Raw genomic sequence first — 24,430 nt, forward strand, 5'->3', positions numbered from 1 at the left:
CGAGCCAATAAAAATCGACCAGAGCCGCTTTAGAGACGCACTTCAATGGTTCAGCATCCAGCAGCATCAGGACCACGCGGAAGCCATTTTGGAACTCCACGCGCCGCCAGCAGGGGGAGCTCGAAGCGTAACTATACAGCAGCTCTGAGCCAACATGGCGGTCGTAGCCAGCCTGGTGAAAGTGGACCTTTTCGCAGTTATTCGCCTCATTATCTATTTAACTACGAAGTCCAGTATTTATAGTTTAAATACTGCATTTTAGTGACATTTTGAGCACTATTTATTTTTGGATTAGCTTGTCGGGTGGGCATTATAACTACACTTTTTATAGATACCAAAACATTTCCTAAAGATTTAGAATAAAGGAATATGAAAAAACGTATTTATACGTATTATTTTGATCATATATTACGAAAAAAAGAAATGTATTAAAGTTTTTAATTTAAAATGGCCTATTAAGGCTAGCCTATTATCATTTAGTAAGCAAATAACAAACTGGGTAGCACATTTAACTTCCTTCAGTCCGAATTTGTCCACTTAAATTAGCCTATATAAAAAAACATACGTGATGATAATATCACTACTACAGCTACTACTACTAGGCTGCTACTACTGCTACTACTACTACTAATAATAATAATTTAGAGCTTCCCAATTTTTCTAGCCTCTCTTGTAAAAAAAGTACATTTGATGAATTCATAAATAACAACAATGGCCAAATTAATAATAAAATTAACTTTTATATGCTTCAAAATTTACTTTTGGTGCTTCACACCTTTTTATCTGTCATTTTTTCAAGAATAAGGTGCAAGATTTAGAATAACAGTTACTTGTAAAATGTTTTCTATTTTTAACAACATTACAGGTCAGCAGTGAAAGATGACATCACTTACATCAGATTCTTCTTGGTCTTAAATTATGAAAATAACTCATCGAATAAGGCTTTATGATGACATAGCAGGACAAATGGGACTCTGGACCTGTTTTAGTTGGGGTGGGTCTTTTGAACCACCTGAACCCCCTCTGGCTATGGGCCTGTTATAAGATTTTTAGATTCAGACAAAGACACATTTGATGGGTACCATCTCTGCAGCACAAATAAACAAAACAGTTTTTACTTTCTTTGATTTCCTGGATTAATTTTGTGATTATTTTTAATAATGTGTAGCCAACACTGTAAAAAGCTATTAGCTGAATTTACTTTTAAAAAGGGAGTAAACCTTTTGCCTTATAATTAGGGATGCACTGATACCAGTATCGGGTAGATACTTGGTTAAAATACTCGCACTCGTATCGTACCTGAAATGCCGATACACGCACCGATACCACTCAACAGCATTTCCAACGCAATCTCAAGGCAATTCATAACTTTTTGATTAAGTGGCTAATTCGTTTGAATTTGTACGGACTCATCCAATTTAGTACAATAATAGCGGTTGGGTTTAGGGGTGGGGTTTGGTGCCACCACGCCTCCTTTTTAAAACCGTAAATTTTAGTACAACTGAATTAGCCACTAAACTGACAAAACATAAAAAAAACTTGAGTTTTGAGTCTGTGAAGATAAAATCGTTTAAAACATCCTAATATTTTAGAGAAAGTAGTCAAAGTTTCATAAACAACTATTGATCTTATGCACCCGACCCACCCATAGTTAAACATCATGTGGTCTACTTTTTGATTACCTGACCCACGGATTAACAGCAGGACTCGCGAATATAATGAAGAACCGCGCATAGCAGACTTTTATGCATCCCCAATATGCAATGTCAAGAGAGTGACTCTGTAAGGTAACGTAAACTGCACACACTTGATTATGTAATGTGTGAAATCATAGACGCGTATCAGCGCAAGGATAATTATCCTTTAAATGTCCATGCTTAAACAGTAATCGATAACGTCTATCGATTTACAGAGTTATCAATGTGTGTATATTTTTGGCTTTCTGTTAAAGATTTTTGTGTTCATCCTTGCCACAAGCAAAAAAAAATCCTCCTTTCAAATTAATTGCACTTTCATTGAAACCAAATCTAAGAAGTATCGAATCGGTATTCGGTATCGGCAAGTACACAAATTAAAATACTCGTATCGATTTGTAAAGAAGTGGTATCAGTACATCCATGTTATTAAGTAAACAAACTATGGTCATAATTATAAAGATTAATTCATTGTTTTTAAGTAAAATCAACTTGCTTTTAAGGCAAAGGGTTTACTCACTTTTTTAAAAGTAAAGTCAGCTAATCGCTATTTAGTGTATACAACTGTAAACAGAACGACCAGTTATGCAAACAATTTAATTACAGGAACACAATGTTTGTGTGAAGGTACCATTAATGAGAACTAATGCGAAGATAAAGCAGTTAACTAGCTCCTGTGTAATCTAGCTCCTGTTTATCTAACCAACCTTCTGTCTCGCTACAATCTAACCTGCTCTTTAAGAACTCAAAACTCAGGGCTTCTGGACGTACCTAGAATAGCAAAGTCAAGTAAAGGAGGTTGAGCCTGCTCATTTATGGCTCCTAAACTCTGGAATAGCCTTCCTGATAATATCTGAGGCTCAGACACACTCTCTCAGTTCAAAACTAGATTAAAGACCTATCTTTTTAGTAAAGCATACACTCAGTGCATTGCATAACAGTGTGATGCATGAATGTGCTCCACGCAGGTGAGCTAGCTTAAAACTATTTGCAGGACATACTCCTCCTTAATACACCAGACATTGTGTTAGAAACTCTCATATGCTTTACATGTTTGTTTCTATGTTTGTTTATATAACTGCTATTTTCATTTATAACACTCCATTTTTGCACCTCAGTTAAATACACTATGAACAGCAGCTACGCTAATTATTTTCTTCATTCTCTATTTTCACCTCTGGTCATTCCGAGGTACCTAGAGACTATGCAGTGCCATTGATGCGATCCAAAACCTGTGAAGCGATGATCCCAAGGTATCCATAATCCTGGACCAGGCTGTATCCCGAGCTGATGCTGTAGTCGTCATAAAGGAATGGAGTGCATGAGATTGATTCCACCGTGATAACGAGTCCCCGCATTGATCCTGTGGGCCAGCCTGACCTCCCGCCCTACTCAGCCCTGCAGCTTCCCCACGATGGATGTCCAGCTTCTCCAGCGCCTAGACTGCAGCTCCACACAGGAAGTTTGGCCAGAACAATAATGGTCGTGTCCAACAGAGCCTGGTTTCTCTCAAGGTTTTATTTTCCCTTCACTTCGTCAATTGGTGAAGTTTTTTTTCCTCGACACTGTCAACACTGGCTTGCTTGCTTTGGGACTTGTGGAGCTGCTGCTCTATAGTGTTTGAACTTTCCACAGTGAAATTTAAACCACACTGAACTAAACTAAACTGAACTTCAACTCTGAAATCTGGACTTTACTAGAACTATGTTAAGCTGCTTTGACACAATCTACATTGAGCGCTATATAAATGAACATGAATTGAATTGAACTTTAAGGAATTTGATTAAATAAAACGCATAAAAGAATATTATTAATGTATTTTTACTTATTTGATTATTTAAACGCGCTTAAAAGTGCTCTAAGCAAGCTTTTAACATCTAAAAATTCATAAATAATTAATAATAAAATAAATAATAATAATAAAGTAAATAACTAAATAATTAAAACCTCTTTATTTAAAATGTCCAAATATTAATCTAAAATCTATTTCCATTTGTTTATTCACCATAGTGTCAACGTAATTACATATTTACAGTAAAACAAACATTTAGCTATATGGTATACAGTAAATCTCATCACTTTACGCTAACATATGTAACAATTCACAGTGCACAGAAAACGCATTTCCTTTAGACGTCCATAGAAGTATGTTCAGTTTGTAAACTACGAGTAGGAAACACCCACAGATCCATAAAGTAACCATTTCAAGCAAGCATGGAACAGTTTAGAAACAGTGTGCAAATAAAAAAAAAATGTTCACAATTTCCATATTCCATGAGTGTTGAGCTCCACTGGCCTCTGCATACAGTATTACTTGTCCATTTCCAGACAATTAGATCCAACCAACCTGTCCTGGGAAGGTCCATTGCTTGCTTTTCTTATCTTCACAATACATTCAATGAGAAAAAACAGTCACTGTTGTGCCAGGAGGAGCAAATTTACTGGCAACGCATAGGAAAATAAGTGAGGTCAAAGTCCAAAGGTGGAGCCTGAGCTTATTATTCATCAACAAATGAATCAGACAACCTTTTCCTTTCATAGACATGTGTGTGTCAGTGTTTTCAACGCACCCTGAGTTCATCCTGATAGTTCAGTTTTTCCTTTAATCCAGCTTTCTTTGCACAAGTGGTGTGTCTTGTTCTAGACTTATCCTGTATTCCAGGATTTCTTCAGCAGGGACGTAGAGTTTGTTGTCTAGAGAGTTTGCCTGATAGAAATGCAGAACATTAATAATACAGAAAAACAGGCTTCAATTCTGAACGGTTAAAAGTGAGAATCTAACAATTAATGAATTTACCGGTAGTTCCACTGGCACGTTGACATTACTGTTGAGCATTTCCTTGAAGAAAAGCGATGGGTCCGGGACTTTTGGGAATAGGATGTCTTTATTTCTGAAGGAAGACAAAAAGGTTTTGGATTTCAGATCATTTCAGAAGTGTTTAAACATGTACAGTACACTCTGACAAATACTTAATGTCTGCATGAACCGAAAGCTGCGATGTTTTTTTTTTTCTCCGTATTGTGATGCAGTTCATGGAGAAATGGTATATTAAAATGAGACAACAGTAGGCGTGGCTTGTTTTGTTTTACTGCGAGTTGATTGGATATAGTAAAGTAGGCCTTTCATTCAGAAAGATCAGGAAAAGGGATTTGGGAGAGTTATTACAACATAACAGACGCCTCCTCCTTAGCATTTCTGTTGTCAAAACTGACAGATGGAGGAGGGTGGTTAAGTATGTTAGCCACGCTCAACACCTTGGAAGTTTGGCAGCAATTCTTTTAAAACAAAGCCTGGGTATTAGCCCTTGTGCACTGTTCAAATTGACTAGCCTTTTGTTATGTTAGGGATGAAAACATTCACTGAATTAAACTGCTGTAAAAATGCATCAGATAAATATTTTACATTTTCTTGCATAAATCTGTTAATCAACCTCAGTCTTGATCAAAACTACTAAAATGTTTAGAAAATTACCGGATTTTAACTTTTTATTTGCCACGTTCACAAACGGTCATTGATGTGGTGAAAAAAACACACAAAATGGCGCATTTTCAATATAAGAAGTAATGGTGGACTGGATTTTTTTAACCTTTTATCACAGTATTGTACATGTGAACAATTAGTAGCAACATTGTCTTTAACGCATTGTTAGATTTAAATTTTTTTCTCCCTAATTTACTGTTGGTGGCTGTTTTTGCCTCATTGACTTCCATAAGCACAATTGATGATGCATAAATACACAGTCTTTGTTTTTGTTTACTCCATGTAGTTCTGAGAGCTGAGATGCATATTTTGATTTTCTCAGACACATCAAGGTAAGTGCGCCGTGGTCACTCCCATACACTCACAGACACACACTTTAATTTGCCGTTATACTCCATATAAAATCCCGAAACCAAGCTTTTTTTGCACAGGCCTATCTAAAGGGTTAATGGTGCCAACTGATGATCAACAGTAAAAATGACAAATTTTACATCTTGCCAACAGGGAAAACCACCAACAATCAAAAATGAATGATTATGAATGATGTCAGTGTTTTGCTATCAAAAAATGTGGTTATAATGGAAGTCAATGGGTCAAAAACAGCAAATTAGGGAGAAAAAATGAAAATCAATCAAAAACAATGCATCAAAGGCAATGTTGTTTTACATGTGCAAGACTGTGATAATAGGTAAAAAAATCCAGTCCACAGTTACTTTTTATATTGACAATACATAATTTTGGGTGTTTTTATATTGACAATACATAATTTTGGGTGTTTTTATATTGACAATACATAATTTTGGGTGTTTTTATATTGAAAATACATAATTTTGTGGTTTTTTATATTGAAAATACATAATTTTGGGTGTTTTTATATTGACAACATATAATTCATTACATCCCTTATGAATTTGGTAATTAAAGAGTTAAAATCATGGAATAAAAACATTTAGTAGTTTTAATCAGGACTGAGGTTGATTAACAGATTAATGCAAAATAAATTGAAAAAAATATATATTATTAACCTTTAGCATTTTTACAGCAGTTTAATTTAGTGGATGTTTTTATCCCGAACATAACAAAAGGCTAGTAAATTTGCCCAGAGTGTTTTGTTTTGTGTATAGTTTTTTAAAAATCCAAAGCATTTTTTAAAAATTTGTGTCAAAATAAGCTTTGTCACCAAAAATCATTTTGCCAGCTGAAACACAGAAACAGTTATGGCCAAATTAAGACTCAAAGTCACCCCAGGATGAAAACATCCCCAACAGTACATAAGGGTTAAAAGGGATAGTTCACACAAAAAAGAAAAGTTCTGGCATCATTCACTGACACATTTACTTTTGAAGAATGCGGTTTGCTGGCACTTATTGACCTCCATAGTAGGAAAAAATTACTGGAAGTCAATGTGAATCATTTCTCAATGAAAGTAAATGTGAATCATGAAGTCCAACTCCCTAACCACTAGTTCCCGAAGCCCAGAATATAGCTGCAGCACTACTTTAGCTAAATGAATGTGATTTTTAAATAGTGTTTCTACTACTTATTTCAATAAGAGGCATCATTTACTTTATAGTAAGCCAGACATGTCTTAAAGGGACAATTCACCCAAAAATGAAAACTGCCATCATTTACTCACCCTCCAATTGATTCAAACCCGTTTCTTTTTTCAAAGAGTTTCTTTACTCATCGATTTCCAGTTTTTATTTTTGTTCCTACTGTATGTCAATGGCTGCTGGATTTAGAACATTCTTCAAAATATCTTGTTTTGTGTTCAACAGAAGAAAGACATTTATACGTTTAAACCCACTTAAGTGTGAGTAAATAAATGAGGAAATTTTCATTTTTGGGTGAACTGTCCCTTTAATTCCCACTATAAACATGGTTTGTAGACATAAAACAGGATAATATGCACTATGACGCATACTAAATTAGTTTCATATTTAATTCAGTTTTAAATATAATAAAACAACAGAACAATAAAGGTCTACTGTAAATCATTAATCACCTTCTGAGCAGCACAAGAGACACTATCAGGCAACAGGAAACCATGAGCGGGATTATGATGAGGGCCAGTAATGCAGGCGTGTTCGGATTGCTGTTCTCACCTATAAAATCAGACACACACACACAAAAATAACATTCAAGTTCAAGTGTCAATGGCCAGAGGAAAACACTTTTCATCAGCAGGAAGAGAAGCTTGCACTACTGCTCAGAGGATGGATTTTTAACAGCGTTTTCTTTATTAAATGCTGCTGTTGAAACTTTCGATTCATCCAAGAAATCTGAAAACAAATCCAGGTTGCCAGACAAATATTAAACAGCTAATAATTTGAATAATTAGATCTTTACTATTTTGTTTTTTATTATTTTGAAATTTAATTTAGCTTGGTTTTGATTTACATATAGGAATATTTATCAACTTTATTTATCATTAATAATGATAATAACAGACATCAAGGTGGCGCAGTGGGTAGCACGATCGCCTCACAGCAAGAAGGTTGCTGGTTCGAGTCCAGGCTGGGTCAGTTGGCATTTCTGTGAGGAGTTTGCATGTTCTCCCCATGTTTGCGTGGGTTTCCTCCGGGTGCTCCAGTTTCCCCCGCAATCCAAAGACATACGCTATAGGTGAATTGAATAAACTAAATTGGCCATAGTGTATGAGTGCGTGTGTGTGTGAATGAGTGTGTATGGGTGTTTCCATAAAACATACATTATAATATCACAGTAATATGTGATATTAGTGTGTATCAGAATGATTTCTGAAGGATCACATGACACTCAAGAGTGTCTCTGAATTCAAAATACTGTAGGGTGGCACAATATTGGAAAAATCTAGCATTGTGATATGTTTTTATTTTGCGATATATATTGCGATATAAATACAATTTCACCAGATGACTTAATATCTTTACTTGGAAAGAATTTATAATGTTAGATGGATTGGGATGATTCTGCAGTGGGAGTGCATCTCCATCAAATCTAATAAACAATCTATAAACTTTTCGGGGTCCCCCGACACATTTTCATTGTGGTCTGTACTATTTGTAGTGCATTTCAGTATTTTCATTTGCTATGAGGATTTTCATGCATAAATATCTATAAATACAATCAAGAAAAAGATACTATTGAAATAAAGTGTTTTATCATTTCCAGAGTTTAATAGAATTCAAGTACAGAAACTGAATGATAAAAATAAAAATAATTTAATAAAATGAATCGTAGTTAAGGTCACAAATTGTACAATTCCTCATGCCTGATTGCTTTTAAGGTCATTATACAATCACAGGCATCAAAAACACATGCAAAATATGAATTATAATACAAACATTGCATATTCTGCGATGTGACTATTGCGAAGGATCACGTTGCAATATTGATGCTGAAACGATATATTGTCCAGCCCTAACTGAAAATGTACAGTTTAAGATATGATGATGATATAAGTATTTATCATTCGATTAATGCAGCATTACATATGCAACATTAATATAATCCTGCTCACCCAAAAATAGGGTTGTCTACTCATGCAAATATAGTAGATGATAATATAAACGTATTTCAATCTGAATGTAAAATTTATTATTGAAGCATTTCATCGAATATTGCTTTTCTCTATTATTTAACTTCTTTTCTGTTGTTGCTTGTTTCATACTTTTATAAACCATAACAAAAAACCTTCTGGCATACTGTATTTTCAGATTTTCAGTCTTGTTTCTAGTCCAAATATTTAAAAATTCTTGAATCAAGAAGTATTTTTTAGACCAGCCAAAAATAGTCTTGTTTTAAGAAATAATACCCCCAAATTAAGTGAGTTTTCCATTAAAAAAGCAAAATAACCTGCTAATGGGGTAAGCAAAATAATTATGTTTTCCCTTTTAATCATAATAATTCCTTACATTTATATAGCGCTTTTTCCGGACACTCAAAGTGCTTTACCCATTGTGCGGGGAATCCCATCATCCTGGATGATGTGACGGCAGCAGGGCTTAATTTGTGCCGGACACGCCGGACCCAGCACTTCTGAAATCTGATACGGTAACTCATTTTACTAATCCTCCTCCACAACCGGCTTCCTGCCCCGTCCTCTGTTCACTTTCACTTTCTTCCGCAACTCCCCAACCCTCTTCACTTTCGTCCGCGATAACTCCCACACCCCCTCCCAGCCCCCCATTTGGCCAGAATGCCTGGTGATTTAAACCCCTACTCTTTTTTCAAAGGACATCCTGGGATTTTTATCGGTCAGAAAGTCAGGACTTCAGTTTAACGTCTCATCTGAAAGATGGCGCTCACTGAGCAGTATAGAGTCCCCATCAATATACTGGGGCATTAGGACCCACACAGACTGCAGGTTGAGCGCCCTCTGTTTGGCCTCACTAACACCACTTCCGGCAGCAACCTAGCTTTCCCATGTGGTACTGACCGGGTGCAGCCCTGCTTATCTTTAGTGGGTGACCATGTGAGAGTTGCAGAGAGCTAGTTGCTGACATAAGATTATTTTGCTTACCCCATTGGCAGATTATTTTGTAGTCTATTTGTTTTGCTATTCCTTACAGAAGCTTATTAAAAACAAAACAACAAAACAAGTTTTTTCTGCGAGTGATTTTTGTTTCACTTGCACTGCAGGTTTCTTTTCTGAAGCCTTGACAATGTAACCAAGCAGTGAATATCATTATTGATTATTATGACGTACCATAGTACACCTCGTCGCTCAGTTCACTAAATCCTCGTCCACAGTCGTTTGAGAAATGGATCTGCACTCTGGCTCTGTACTTGCAGTACGGGTCATACTGATGTGTAGATTTGTTTATAAGCTCTGTGAAATTACGTGACTCCTGTAACACAACAACAGAAACATTTAAAAAGCTGGATCTTTTTGAACATGACACTACGCATTGCACTGTATATCAGCTGTATTGAAATGATGAGGAAATTAATGAGCCCCTATTAAATAAACACATTTTCAATGAATTATCAAAAGAGGTTTTATGTATTTAAGGATTTTATTGAGATAGAGAACATGTAAATTAAAAATACAGAGCAGAATTTACCTTTCCACACTCGCTGTATGTGTAGTTGTATTTGTAGCAACCTTTTTCAAACTCGTCTAGATCTGATGCATTTGTTTGAAACATGAGTGAGTCCCCAACTCTTTGGACTGTAAGCTGAGGTTTCTTTAGTCTCACTGCAAATTGAGGCAAAGAAAAAACATTAAACAAAACAGTAAAAGTTTTACACCACATACAGGAATCATTTGGATTTTTTTTACATTTTCATTTGACAAAAACAGTACAAAAAATGTTAAATATTTTGAGTGTTTTGTTTCTTAAAGTAATTTATTCTTAAAGATGCTCAAACTACAATGGAAACAATTTTACCGAACAAATTCCAGTATGTGCATTAAAAAAGTTATGTAATTTTTTAATAAGAGATTATGTGATGCTAAAAATGTGTGTGAATGGACAAACCAGCAGGCTGAGCACATTTTAAAACATCTGAAATGTTGTTTTGGTCATTCTAAAATGCCTTAACTATTTCAGTATTAGTGTTATTATATTATGAATGACCTCCTGAATCAAGAGCGTCTGTGCTCTGCGTCTCACGCCATTAAACGCCACTAGGCCTTCACTGCATGTCAGCATTTGTCTTCTGAGGTGCAAGTAATTTATTAAATGAAGAAAAGATTAACGCAGCTTCTCCTACTGCAGTAAATTCCATTTTTACTGTTGATATTTGGCGCCAGTTAATCAGAAAGAAACGATTTTGTTCTCTTTGAGTCATTGAATAGAAATGCTGCGTCTTTTATGCAATAATCCAGTTTTGCGCATAAATTTAATTTGCATTTTTTAATGGAAACATAGCTAATGTCTATTTCACTGCACTTCAACCTTTTTCAAAAGGCTTGCTGTTGTGAAAATGACAACTCACAACTGAAGAAGCTGACTTTAATTGGCTGTAAAAATGTGTATGTTTACCATATTGCTTTACATTTTCATCCTTGAAGGTGTTGTTTACAACCGTCCCATTGTAAGTGCCGTTGAACAGGTAGAACATGTGGCCAAAAACATTAATATCTTTGAGATGTGTGTTATGTATGACACATCCTCCCATCTTCATAGTCTCATCAGGTATACATCGTATTAGTGATTCTAGCGGAGGCTCCCTGAAACACAATGAATACAATATAAATAACAAATGAAAGTGAATTATGCAAAAAAAAAAATAACAGTGTAAAGACAAACTGTAAATGACATACCGTTTATACCAGTAATAAAAACCCAGGTCTTTGACATCAACGGCAGGTCTCCAAGTGCACTTCAGCTGGTCATGGGAATATGCAAAGTCCCTGTCTGTCACCAGCAGCACTGAAATAAATGAGATTTCAAATCAGTGTTAAATTGCCAAAGTAAATAATTTGCAACAAAATATCCACCACTGTAGAGATGAAATGGCATGAACAGTGCCTGACATTATTCAGGGCTCGACAACAAGGACTGCCTGCTGGCCTGGGGCCAGCAAGCAAGATCCTCAGGACAGCATACAGCATGGTTACTGGCCCAATTGGGCCAGTGCTGCCTTGTCATTAAAGTTCAATTTGGCTGTGATTGTCTGTCAATTGCGTGCAAATACAGGGTGCTTTCACACCCTGACATTTGTTTCGTCTGGCTCATTCCATATGATAGTTTTATCATATTTTAATCTAATATATTTTTTAGGCCTATTGCTTTGTTCATTTCTGCACTGACACCTGGAAAGAAAAATCAACATTAATCTGCTTGATGATCTAACTGCAGTCCCGGTGCTGTGACGAGAAATGCACCCTTGCGGTAAAATGCACGCACCCCCTTTTTAGACTTTCATTAGCATTCAAATGGCCACAGGTTATTAAAACGTAGGCTAATATGATTGTTATTTTGATGGATCAAGCAAGAACAAAAAGTGCATTTTAAAACTAGGTTTACATATAATGAAAAATAAAAATGTTGACTGCATGTAATGAGCCCGTTTCTAAAATTAGGCATTTTGGTTGGTTTTAAACACAAGAAAAACATAAAATTGTTGTAGTTTTCAACTAAACCACACATTAAACAATTCACTTTAATTAATCTAATTAGTACTGTATTTAAATTAAATCTATTTATTTATTTAAATATATAAATCTTCTGTAAGGTAAGGGTTCAATTCATGGAACTCACCTCAGTCACTCATTAGTTGTTATAACTCTATTAATAATTAAAAAAAACAAATTAAGTTAATATATGCACATTTTACGGGGGGTGCAACTTACGGCAGAGGTGCATTTGTGGCACTTTTGTGGCATCTGTTATTTCAATAATTTAAGCCTATAATACCTAATTCTAGCCAAAGTTTTTTTAATAGATTGATTAATTTAATAGATATATTTTTACAACTGAAATGAGGCTATGTATGACAAAGTCTGACCTCTCTGACTTATAATTGGTGACAATGTCTGTGGGTGTCCAAATTTAAGTGCACATTTTCGCATATATATATATATATATATATATATATATATATATATATATATATATATATATATATATATATATATATATATATATATATATATATATATGCGAAAATGGGGGTAGAAAAAATCTTAGTGCCACTTACGAACAGTGCCACTGATACACTCTGCTCCACGCTAACATCATGTCTAGACAGACTATGCCCTCTGACATCCAGACCAACCCGAGCCAGTCCTCCTGCACCCTGGCTCTCTGATGTTCTCCGTGAGCATCGCTCAAAACTTCGGGCTGCTGAGAGAAGTTGGCGAAAAACTAAAAATCCTGAACAGCTCATAACATACCAAACTCTTCTGTCTTCTTTCTCGACTGAGGTTACTTCTGCAAAGCAGACATACTTCCGTCAGAAAGTCAACAGTGCCACCAATCCTCGCTTGCTTTTTAAAACATTTTCCTCCCTCCTCTACCCTCCTCCTCCACCCGCATCCTCCACACTCACTACTGATGACTTTGCTACATTCTTTTGCACCAAAACTGCAAAAATCAGTGCTCAATTTGCTGCACCTACATCAAACACGCAAGATACACCACCAACACCACACACACTCACCTCTTTCTCCCAGCTCTCTGAGTCTGAGGTGTCCAATCTCGTGCTATCAAGCCATGCAACCACCTGTCCGCTAGATCCCATTCCCTCTCATCTCCTGCAAGCCATTTCTCCTGCAGTCATACCAACACTGACTCACATAATTAACACATCTCTTGACTCTGGTCTATTCCCTACTTCATTTAAGCAGGCTAGGGTAACCCCTCTGCTAAAGAAACCCAACCTGGATCAAACGCTACTTGAAAACTACCGACCGGTATCCCTGCTTCCATTCATGGCCAAGATTTTGGAGAAAGTAGTGTTCAATCAAGTCCTAGACTTTCTTACTCAAAACAACCTCATGGACAACAAGCAATCTGGCTTTAAGAAAGGCCACTCAACTGAGACTGCCCTGCTCTCGGTCGTGGAGGATCTCAGACTGGCTAAAGCAGACTCTAAATCATCTGTCCTCATCTTGCTGGACTTATCAGCTGCTTTTGACACTGTAAACCACCAGATCCTGCTATCTACGCTTAAGTCACTGGGCATCACAGGCACTGTTATTCAATGGTTCAGTTCCTACCTCTCGGACAGGTCATTCAGGGTGTCGTGGAGGGGAGAGGTGTCCAACCTACAGCATCTATACACTGGGGTACCTCAGGGCTCTGTGCTTGGGCCACTTCTCTTCTCTATCTACACGGCATCTTTAGGAACAGTCATCCAGAAACATGGTTTTTCCTACCACTGCTATGCTGATGACACCCAGCTATACCTCTCTTTCCACCCTGATGATCCCTCGGTTCCAGCTCGCATTTCAGCCTGCCTGTCAGACATTTCACTCTGGATGAAAGATCATCATCTCCAGCTTAACCTCATGAAAACGGAAATGCTTGAAGTTTCTGCCAACCCGACTCTTCACCATAACTTTTCAATCCAGATGGATGGAGCAACCATCACTGCATCCAAAATGGTAAAAAGCCTTGGAGTTACGATTGATGACCAACTGAACTTCTCTGACCACACTCGATCTTGCAGATTCGCACTCTACAACATCAGAAAGGTCCGACCCTTCCTATCTGAACATACAGCTCAACTCATTGTTCAAGCTCTTGTCCTCTCCAAACTGGACTATTGCAACTCTCTGCTAGCCGGGCTACCAGCTAGTTCTATCAAACCTCTTCAGCTGCTTCAGAACGCAGCAGCACGAGTGGTCTTTGATGAACCCAAAAGAGCACATGTCACTCCGCTACTCACCCGTTTGCACTGGCTGCCAGTTGCTGCCCGCATCAAATTCAAAGCTCTGATGTTTGCTTACAAAGTGACCTCTAGCTGTGCTCCTTCGTATCTGCTCTCACTTCTGCAGATATATGTGCCCTCCAGAAACTTGCGTTCTGTGAATGAACGTCGCCTCGTTGTTCCATCCCAAAGAGGGAAGAAATCACTTTCCCGAACTCTCACATTCAATCTGCCCAGTTGGTGGAATGAACTCCCTAACTACATCAGAACAGCCGAGTCACTTGCTGTCTTCAAGAAACGACTAAAAACGCAACTGTTTAGTCTCCACTTTCCTTCCTAATCTGCAATTGCCTCTCTGGCTATACCACTAACTGTGCCCTCTTTCTCTCTCTCTCTCTCAAAAAAAAAAAAAAAAAAAAAAAAAAAAATTCTACTAATGTTTTGCTTCTTAGACTTTTACACACCTGAAACTTGTCTATAGCGCTTGTTCACTGCTGCTCTTATAGTTGTGTAAATTGCTTCCTTGTCCTCATTTGTAAGTCGCTTTGGATAAAAGCGTCTGCTAAATGACTAAATGTAAATGTAGTGTTGAACCCTGTTATTACGTATGGATTTGTAAGAATTTGCCTTTTAGGCTGCTTTTACACATGCATAATAATTGTTTTGTTCTGAAACAGGGATTCAAAATTTTACAATATTGCTTTTTATTCTTGGTGTGGTTCCCTTTCACACTGCAAAGTTTGTAAATAGACCAAAATTGTTATAATAAGTCATATGGGACTATGTGTGCTTTCACACCTAAACGTTTGTTTTGCAACCTGGTGCATTTGCCCCACTGAATCGCGCTTGAATCCATGCCAAGACAATCAGTGCAAGAATATCTGAACGAGGTGGTCCCGGCTTGGTCGAAACAAATTCTGGAGCAGTTCGTTTGTAGTGAAAAAATCAGTACGATTCAACAAACTAACAAATAAAGCTTGAAAGCCAGATTCGGTCTGTTGTTCGCTCTAGCTTCTTTCACATGAGACAACAGGCCAAAATTAAGCACGTTTTATCACACAAGCACTTTGAAACAGTAATCTATGCTTTTATAACCTCCCGCTCGGACTACTGCAATGCCCTTTATTTTGGCGTGAGTCAGTCTTCTATCTGGCTGCCCGTGCATTTCAGGATCCATTTTAAGTTACTTTTATTTGTTTTTAAATGTCTAAATGGTACTGCACCCCTTTACCTCTCTGAGCTTCTCTGTCCTTACACACCTTCTCGTTCGCTCAGGTCAGCCGACCAGCTCCTCTTGGGTGTGCCCAGGACCAGTCGAAAGCTCAAAGGGGATCGGGCTTTTGCTGTGGCTGCACCAAAATTGTGGCATGAGTTGCCATTGTATATTATACAAACCTCTTCCATTACTGTTTTTAAATCTCTTCTTAAAACCCACTTGTTCAGTTTGGCTTTTATCACAGTGTGAGATGCTGACATTTTGTTTATTTATTTGTATTTTAAAATTTGTTTTACTCTCTGTTGTCAGCACTTTGGTCAACTGTGTTGTTTTAAAGTGCTTTATAAATAAAATTGAATTTAATTATGGATGTGACACTTTTCCGTTATGGATGTGACAGCAAATTGCCACTTGTGTGATTTTGGTAAATGAAATATAATAGCTTGAAACACTGACAAATACGTTTATGAGTATTTTTAAAGTACTGTAAAATACTTGCTCACACAAAAAATGTAGGAACGGACTTTTTTTCATGGCAAGGTTGACATTTACATGAAATTGCTCATATATAATTTGTGGGTTTTACATATAGTTTGCAGTAAATATGACTTTATTAAATATATTATAACGTGAAAATAAAACATTGTCATTTATAGCATTCCTTTATTGTAATCTTTTTTTTTTGGTAGTAAATTACAATTTGCCAGAATAAAATATATAAATATATTATATTTATTATATATTATATTTATAATATATATATATAAATATATATATATATATATACATACATATATATACACATATACACATATATACACACATATATATATATATATATATATATATATATATATATATATATATATATATATATATATATATATATATATATACATACATATATATACACATATACACATATATACACACATATATATATATATATACTAGTCTGGTTAGTCCGATGGTTAAATCCAAACGATACCTACAAAATTCCGAAGTTAAATCTACATTTGATTATAGAGGGCTTATTTTACCTCATAAATCTAATTGAGATATCTATCTAAATTAGATATCTAAATATCTAATTGAGCTTGTTTTTTTACAGATATTGCAATTCTGATTTGATTTGCGATTTAATTTAGTAGTCAAGCTTCAGCTCAATAATCTGTATTGTAGCTTCTTACTGCTAAAATGCAGTGAGTGTTAGTTAAAAAAAGGAACTTAAAAGATATCAACTTATATTAGCAAACATCTCTGAAATTGTACTTTGCTGTTGCTTGCTACTAGATTGAGTGTCACTGGCAGTACTTTTTTGTTGACTTTTAGCAAGACGCTCCTCATATTGCCACCTGTGGTGCTTTTTTTAGGTGCTGGATGCTGTATTTCTTCATGCTGTGGCAACAATTCTGCGACAGCTCTTACAAATTACCTGGTTTTGTTCAGTGTCTGTGACTTTGAAACCAAGATATTCCCATATTACCGACCTGCTGTTCTTCTTTGATATTAGTTAGTCTACTAATGCTTCTGAAGCGGCAGACGCCATCATCCCACTCGTTTGTGCTTTCCTGTGTGTTTGTTTTTTATTATGGGCGTAACGCATAGTTCGGTTGCACAATTCTGATTGGGCAGAACGCAAGTATTCTCACTCAATTGGCTAGTAAGACTGTCACACACAAACGGCAGTCATGCATTTACTCTGGGTGGGCGAAGTTATAAATTTCAAATCGCAGCCTTTTAAATCACGATTTGATTTCGATTAATCGCCCAACCCTAGTATCCACTGTATCATAACACATCAACCAATTAAAACTGAACGAACTACACATACTGCTAAATGATCATAATAAAGTCACTGGATATAAAACCGGAGCCAGTTATCATGCAGAGTACCTGGAGGTGCAGGGATGGTGATGATCTTAGGTGGGCTGCGTCTGTCTCCACAGTTGTCTAAGTTTGTAGTAACATTGATACACAGTCCATTCACATTGGAGACGTTCAGTAAAACCTTGTTGGCTGCAACTCTTCTCTTGTCAATGTTATTGTTAGAACATATCTGTTGGTGAAAGAAGATTTGCTGCTGTAAAATACAATGTTTAAACTCATCAAATATACAGTTATTTTTGGTTGCTGTGTGTGTGTGTGTGTGCATGCATATTACTAAGCGCGAGTCATTTGTTTCTTAGGAAAACCTCCTGCAACTCCTTTCTCCAAAATATTTTGCTCCAAAAATATAACTTTCAATGATTGAATATAAAGAAAGGTCCCTTTAGTCAGCATAGACTTAAGGTGGTTGAAATGTGTGTAAACAGTAGAGACTTTTTGTACTAAACATTGAATTACACTATTACGCAACTAGTTTTACATTGGGCAAGCAGTGCCTGCAGGACGTATGATCCAGTATGAAACTATACAAGAGCACACCCAATGTTATGATCATGACAAACCACAGATGAATTAGCTTTTTTTTAAAAAGACAACTGCAGTAGGTTGCACTTCATTGCACAGTTTGTCTACTTGTTATGTACTTACGGTAAAGTGTACTTACTGTGTAGGAAAGTACTGGGTTATAGAAGGTAACTATTGTACATTGGGTTAAGGTTAGGTTTAGTGGTAATTACGCAGTTCATATAATGACTATGACAAGTGCATAGTATGTATACACAAAACAGTACTGCAAAATGTGCTACTGATTTTTCTCTACAAAAAATATATGATTAAAAAATACATAAATAAGTAAGTCCACTCCTCAGAGATCTCTTTTAAATTAATATTTTATAAATAAAATGTTAATGAACAGGAAAAATGAAGAGAAAAAGTTTGTAGTTTGCAATTTAATAACTTATTGTGTTAACTTAATAATAACTTATTATTATGTTAGGTGACCAAACTCTTATTTTAATGAATAAAACTTTAGTGTACTTTTTGCATAAATGCACTAAAAAAAGTCACCTTTAATCACTGGGAAATAGATAAAATATTACTTTTCAAAAGGGGTGTACTCATTTATGCAATATATATATATATATATATATATATATATATATATATATATATATATATATATATATATATATATATATATATATATATATATATATATATATATATATATATATATATATTAGTTATAATTGAATATAATTGTACACTATTCTTCAAACCAGTTCAAAACATTTCAAACTCTTAAACTCTTTATTAATGCCCTATTTTTAAATCTGAATAATATAATACAATAAATACACAATTAATTAATTAAATTAGTGCTGTCAAACGATTAATAATATAAAATATCTGTTTATTTTTATACATATGAATATTTATACTACATATACATATTATATTGTATATTATATGCATATTATATATATAAATACAATTATATTGTATTATATATAAATACAAATAATATTTAATGTATATGTAAATATATTTCTCTTCTATTTTTTTGCATTTTATGTACATTATGTGTGTGTATTTATAAATGTATACATAAATGTACACAGTACACTTGTATATACTATGTCAATACAAATGTTTATCTTGCATGTGATTAATTGTGATTAATTTCTTTTTTTAAATATTTCACAAATGATGTTTAACAGAGCACTGTATGTCTGATATTTTTTCTTCTGGAGAAAGTCTTATTTGTTTTATTTTCGGCTAGAAAAAAAAAGCAGTTTTTACATTTTTAAAAACCAAAATTATTAGCCCCTTAAAGCAATTTTTTTGTTTTCGATAGTCTACAGAACAAACCATCGTTATACAATAACTTGCCTGATTACCCTAACCTAGTTAACCTAGTTAAGCCTTTAAATGTCATTTTACGCTGTATAGAAGTGTCTTGAAAAATATCTAGTAAAATATTATTTACTGTCATCATGACAAAGATTAAATAAATCAGTTATCAGAAATGAGTTATTAAAACTATTATGTTTAGAAATGTGTTGAAAAAATTTCTCCGTTAAACAGAAATTGGGGAAAAAAAGAAACAGGGGGACTAATAATTCTGACTGAGAGTTTTGTGGTCCAGGCTCTCATGTATAAACAATATTTTGTTCCATGTTATTTTAAAACACAGTCAGAAACGGTTCCAAGAATCTAAAAAATAGAGTAGGAATTTGCACAATGCAATGTTTTCGCTTCCTGTCTACTTAGAATCTTGTTTAATCGAATGCTATGCTTACATCAATGTGAAATCACATGGTTTACTTAAACTTTTTTTATTAAATACAGTGTCAGTGTAGCAGTCCTTTCTGTTCCCTACCTCAACTCTCTCTCTCACACACACACACACACACACACACACACACACACGCACACACACAGAGAAGTGACTTATTCTGAAAAATGTTTTACTGTAATACTCCCTTAAATGACACAGGAACCAACCAGATCAACCTAACCCCGTCCAGATCAGATTATATTTGAACACGACATGTTTCTTGACAGCAAAACTTAAAACACAATTAATGAAAGCTTATTGGATTGCCAAGGGTCCTGTTTGCTATTTAGCATTTGTTTACAATTGCTCCAAGATGTTCACTTTCTTTATATAATCCTCATCCCAAGAGCTAAATATAAACACAGGGCTTTAAAAGGTAAATCCTGGAGTGGTGTTCTTTAAGTGAAACTAGTTATTTCAGTACTTTTATATTAAGTAGATCAAGTCTTTATATTCAACACACTTCCTGTACCTTAAAACTCAGTATGGAAGAAATGAGGAAATGTACTGTAAGGGGTGTGTAAAGGCAAAGGGCAGTGAGTTGCTGCAGTTACAGAAAAACATACATAAATGAAACTAAACACATCATTAAGGAGGAAAAACCAATCCCTGTGTAGACTTTGACTTCAGATTATGTGTTTTACAAGTAATGATTACAGTATCATGGTTAATAAGAATTATTAATAATCATTAATAGTATTATGATTACAGAGCCTGTAAATGTGGGGTGAAAGTATGTTAGCTTGATCTACACTACCATAAATAATTTATGAAAGTAGTCTCCTCTGCTCAATTTGGCTAATTATAAAATTGAAAAATAAATATTTTTTCAATTTAAAATATTAGTTTTCTCTGTGAATGTGTTTTAAAATGTCCCTTATTTCTGTGATTAAAACAGATTTTTCATCATCATTACTCCAGTCTCATTCTAATATGATGATGTGCTGCTTGAGAAACGTTTCTCATTAATATCGATGTTAAAAATCACCATAACTTAGTGGAAACCATTATACAGTACATTACCATCTAATAATTATTTTATTATTTAAATTTCATCAATGTCATTTCTCAAAAGTGACAGTAGACATTTATAATGCGTTTTTAAAATATTTCAAATAAATTCTGTATATATATATATATATATATATATATATATATATATATATATATATATATATATATATATATATACACACACACACACATGTATACAAACATATACATATCTATATACACATATACACATATCTATATCTATAGTTATATATATATAATATATATATATATATATACACATACACACATATACATAACCTAACCTAACCCTAACCTGCCTAGTTAACCTAACTAACCTAGTTAAGCCTTTAAATGTCACTTTAAGCTGTATAGAAGTGTCTTGAAAAATATCTAGTAAAATGTTATTTACTGTCATCATGGCAAAGATAAAATAAATCAGTTATTAGAAATGAGTTATTAAAACTATTATGTTAAGAAATGTGTTGAAAAAATCTTCTCTGTTAAACAGAAATTGGGGAAAAATATAAGCAGGGGGCTAATAATTCTGACTTCAACTATATATGTGTATATATATGTATATGTATATGTATATATATATATATATATATATATATATATATATATATATATATATATATATATATATATATATATATATATATATGTATGCATGTATATACTGTATATATGTGTGTGTGTGTGTTTTCCAACTTTTTGTTTTTAAATGTGTTGCAATAACCAAAATTGGAATACGTGCTTATTTAAAAATTAATTATAAAAATCATGAGCAACACATTAAATAATGTGCTGTTGTATTGTCTGCAATAAAATATATGTCAAAGTAATATTGGAAATCACACCTTTCTTTTTTATTTGCGTTTCCATACTGTGTCAACTTTTTCTGATTTGGGGTTGTATTTATGAAGAGTTCAGATGCAAAAACCTCTAAATGCTGTCTGAAATGTTCTCCTTAAATTAACAGTTTTCTCAGCCTCCTATGTTTATGTTCAGTTATTTTACTTTAAGGGCAATGAAAGTAACTAGTCACTATATAAGTAAAATTATTAAGCCTACACACAGGAGTCAGAGAAAAATGCTAATTTTAGAAGAAAATATCAAGTGGGATTTAGAGGTTTTTGTATCTAAACTCTTCATATACAGTTGAAGTCAGAATTATTAGCTCTCACTTTGAATTATTATTATTATTATTATTTTTATATTTCCCAAGTGATGTTTAACAGAGCAAGGAAATTTTCACAGTATCTGATAATATCGTTTTTTTTCTGGAGAAAGACTTATTTGATTTATTTCGGCTAGAAAAAAGTAAAAAAAAAAATTGTATAACTATTTTATGGTCATATTTAAGTAATATATTTTTTTTCGATAGTCTACAGAACAAACCATCGATATATAATAACTTGCCTAATTACTCTTATCTGTCTAGTTAACCTAATTAACCTAGTTAAGCCTTTAAATGTCACTTTAAGCTGTATAGAAGTGTCTTAAAACTATCTAGTAAAATATTATTACTGTCATCAGTTACTAGAAATGAGTTATTAAAACTATTATGTTTAGAAATGTGTTGAAAAAATATTCTCTCAGTTAAATAGAAATATTTCTGACTACAACTGTATACACAGTTTTCCTCAAAATGTGAAACTAAATGTTTAATATTGATGTTGATATTTTCGATATCGATAATATCGAGAACCATTATAACTGACTGAAAACCAGTAAATAAAATTATCACAACAGCAGCAAATCAGCATTAATTTGGAATACTCAAACGCTTCTGAAGATTAGTGAAAAAACTGATAATAACTGAATAAGTAGCCTTGAGTTTTATTTTTTCAGCTAAAAACAAAAGAAGATATTTTAAATAACGCCGAAAACGTGTAACTACTAATAATAACTGTAGAAAAACAAATACTATGGAAGTCAATGGTTACATGTTTTCTTCCGAACATTCATCAAAATATCTTTTGTGTTCAAATGATGACAGAATTTTTTTGGGTGAACTATAACAATTCAACAGAGTAGGCCACACTTTCCTACCAGCAGACCAAATCCAAAATCTGAATACTAATTAATTAATAAAAGTGAATAAACACAGGCTATTAAAATAATTAAGGAGCACTCTGAATTGATGATATTGTTTAACAGTTTTGATTTTATCTGCCAAAAAGATGAGCAGGCGACTCACCTGAGATGAGCTCACGCTTATCGTGTAGTTCACCAAACACTCTGGATCCAAATCCTCCGGCTTGTCCCAGGTCAAATTAAGCGTGAAAGGGGTTTCCCATTTAAAGTTGAGATTCTTCGGCGGAGGAAGCTCTGCGGGGTTCAGGAAGAGTAAAACAACTTAAGGAGGAAAACAGAGAAATATCTACACCGTTCAGCAGGAAAACTAACTATGTCAGGCGAAGAAACTTTTGGTTTTTAATAACTGACTACCACAGAGAACAAGTCCAGCTAAGAGTTTCGGAATTGGTGTTCATAGGAAAATCTCTGACGTCACATATTTCGGGAATTTTACAGGATATCCCGCAAAGCGCTGTCACAGGAAAACTTCAGGGAAACGGTTCCCTTGAAAACGTACCGACAAATACGAACAAAACAGAAATGAACCCACCTGACATGCTTTCAACTCCGACGAACATGAGCGAGACGGAGAAGCAGACGATGAGGGAAATGTCCAAGAATCGATACATCATTTTGAAGGCTTTGACGGTTATTCCGTGAAAAATCCAATAGGAGATGTTGTAATCATGTGTCGATATACGCTGTATTTACCTCAGTTTTTAGGTGGTTGTACTTGTGTACGTCACCATAGTAGGTGAACACAAACTGTGCGACGGACACAGTCGCGTCCTCCTGCCTGAAGATCGAAAGAGAAGTGCGACTGACTGGACTGGAGGAGCTTCAGGAACAACCAACACTGACAGACTGAAGGGAGTGGGTGGAGTGAGTGTGTGTATATGTGTGTGTACGTCAGTAAAGTTTCGACCTCCTCCAGGGATCAAGTACACACTTCATTATCATACTTTACTTGTAGCTGAGCTTCTTCACATTCGCATTTAAAGGGAAAGCTCACCCAAGAAATGAGAATTCTGTCATCCTTTCAAGAGTTAAAAAACCCTTAAAGTTCTTTAATTTTTTTTATATCATTGATTATTTTGTCTTTCTCACTTTCAGCTATAACATTGTTATCACTTTTTTTATAATAGTCATATCTCCCTTAGAACAAACAATACAGAGATTATGTTTTTGCAATATAGCTACTTTTATCCAGAGTGCGAATTTTACATTGACAATCCGGGACAGGTCAACTTTTTCAGTAATGTTTAGTAAAGTTTTCAGTGTTTTGTAGGATAGATCTAGTGTATTCTGACCTGATTAGCTATTTCGGCTTACTTTAGGTCAAACTATGCATCTAATTTGACTTTACTTTTAGACTATATGTAGAAACAAACACCTATTTCAAGAGA

The 24,430-nt window shown here is 34.6% G+C and overlaps 1 protein-coding gene across 2 annotated transcripts; it reads right to left on the bottom strand.

Annotated features, from left to right (window-relative positions):
- Nucleotides 1-3,676: 3,676 nt before the first annotated feature.
- il13ra1 (interleukin 13 receptor, alpha 1) lies at nucleotides 3,677-23,899 on the bottom strand. Of its 2 annotated transcripts, none has more exons than XM_056461152.1 (10): nucleotides 23,575-23,899; nucleotides 23,146-23,276; nucleotides 17,594-17,756; nucleotides 11,429-11,537; nucleotides 11,148-11,335; nucleotides 10,224-10,357; nucleotides 9,866-10,007; nucleotides 7,181-7,280; nucleotides 4,492-4,585; nucleotides 3,677-4,401 (listed from the first exon to the last, which is right to left on the bottom strand). In XM_056461152.1, exons 1-10 carry the CDS (start codon nucleotides 23,654-23,656, stop codon nucleotides 4,297-4,299), a joined length of 1,248 nt encoding a protein of 415 aa, XP_056317127.1. In that variant the 5' UTR covers nucleotides 23,657-23,899; the 3' UTR covers nucleotides 3,677-4,296. The 2 variants fall into 2 exon arrangements, with proteins under 2 accessions (XP_056317127.1, XP_056317128.1); XM_056461153.1 differs by having other exon boundaries at nucleotides 11,148-11,331; nucleotides 11,425-11,537.
- Nucleotides 23,900-24,430: the final 531 nt, after the last annotated feature.

The sequence above is a fragment of the Danio aesculapii genome, chromosome 7, assembly GCF_903798145.1.
Source record: "Danio aesculapii chromosome 7, fDanAes4.1, whole genome shotgun sequence".
Lineage (NCBI taxonomy): Eukaryota > Metazoa > Chordata > Actinopteri > Cypriniformes > Danionidae > Danio > Danio aesculapii.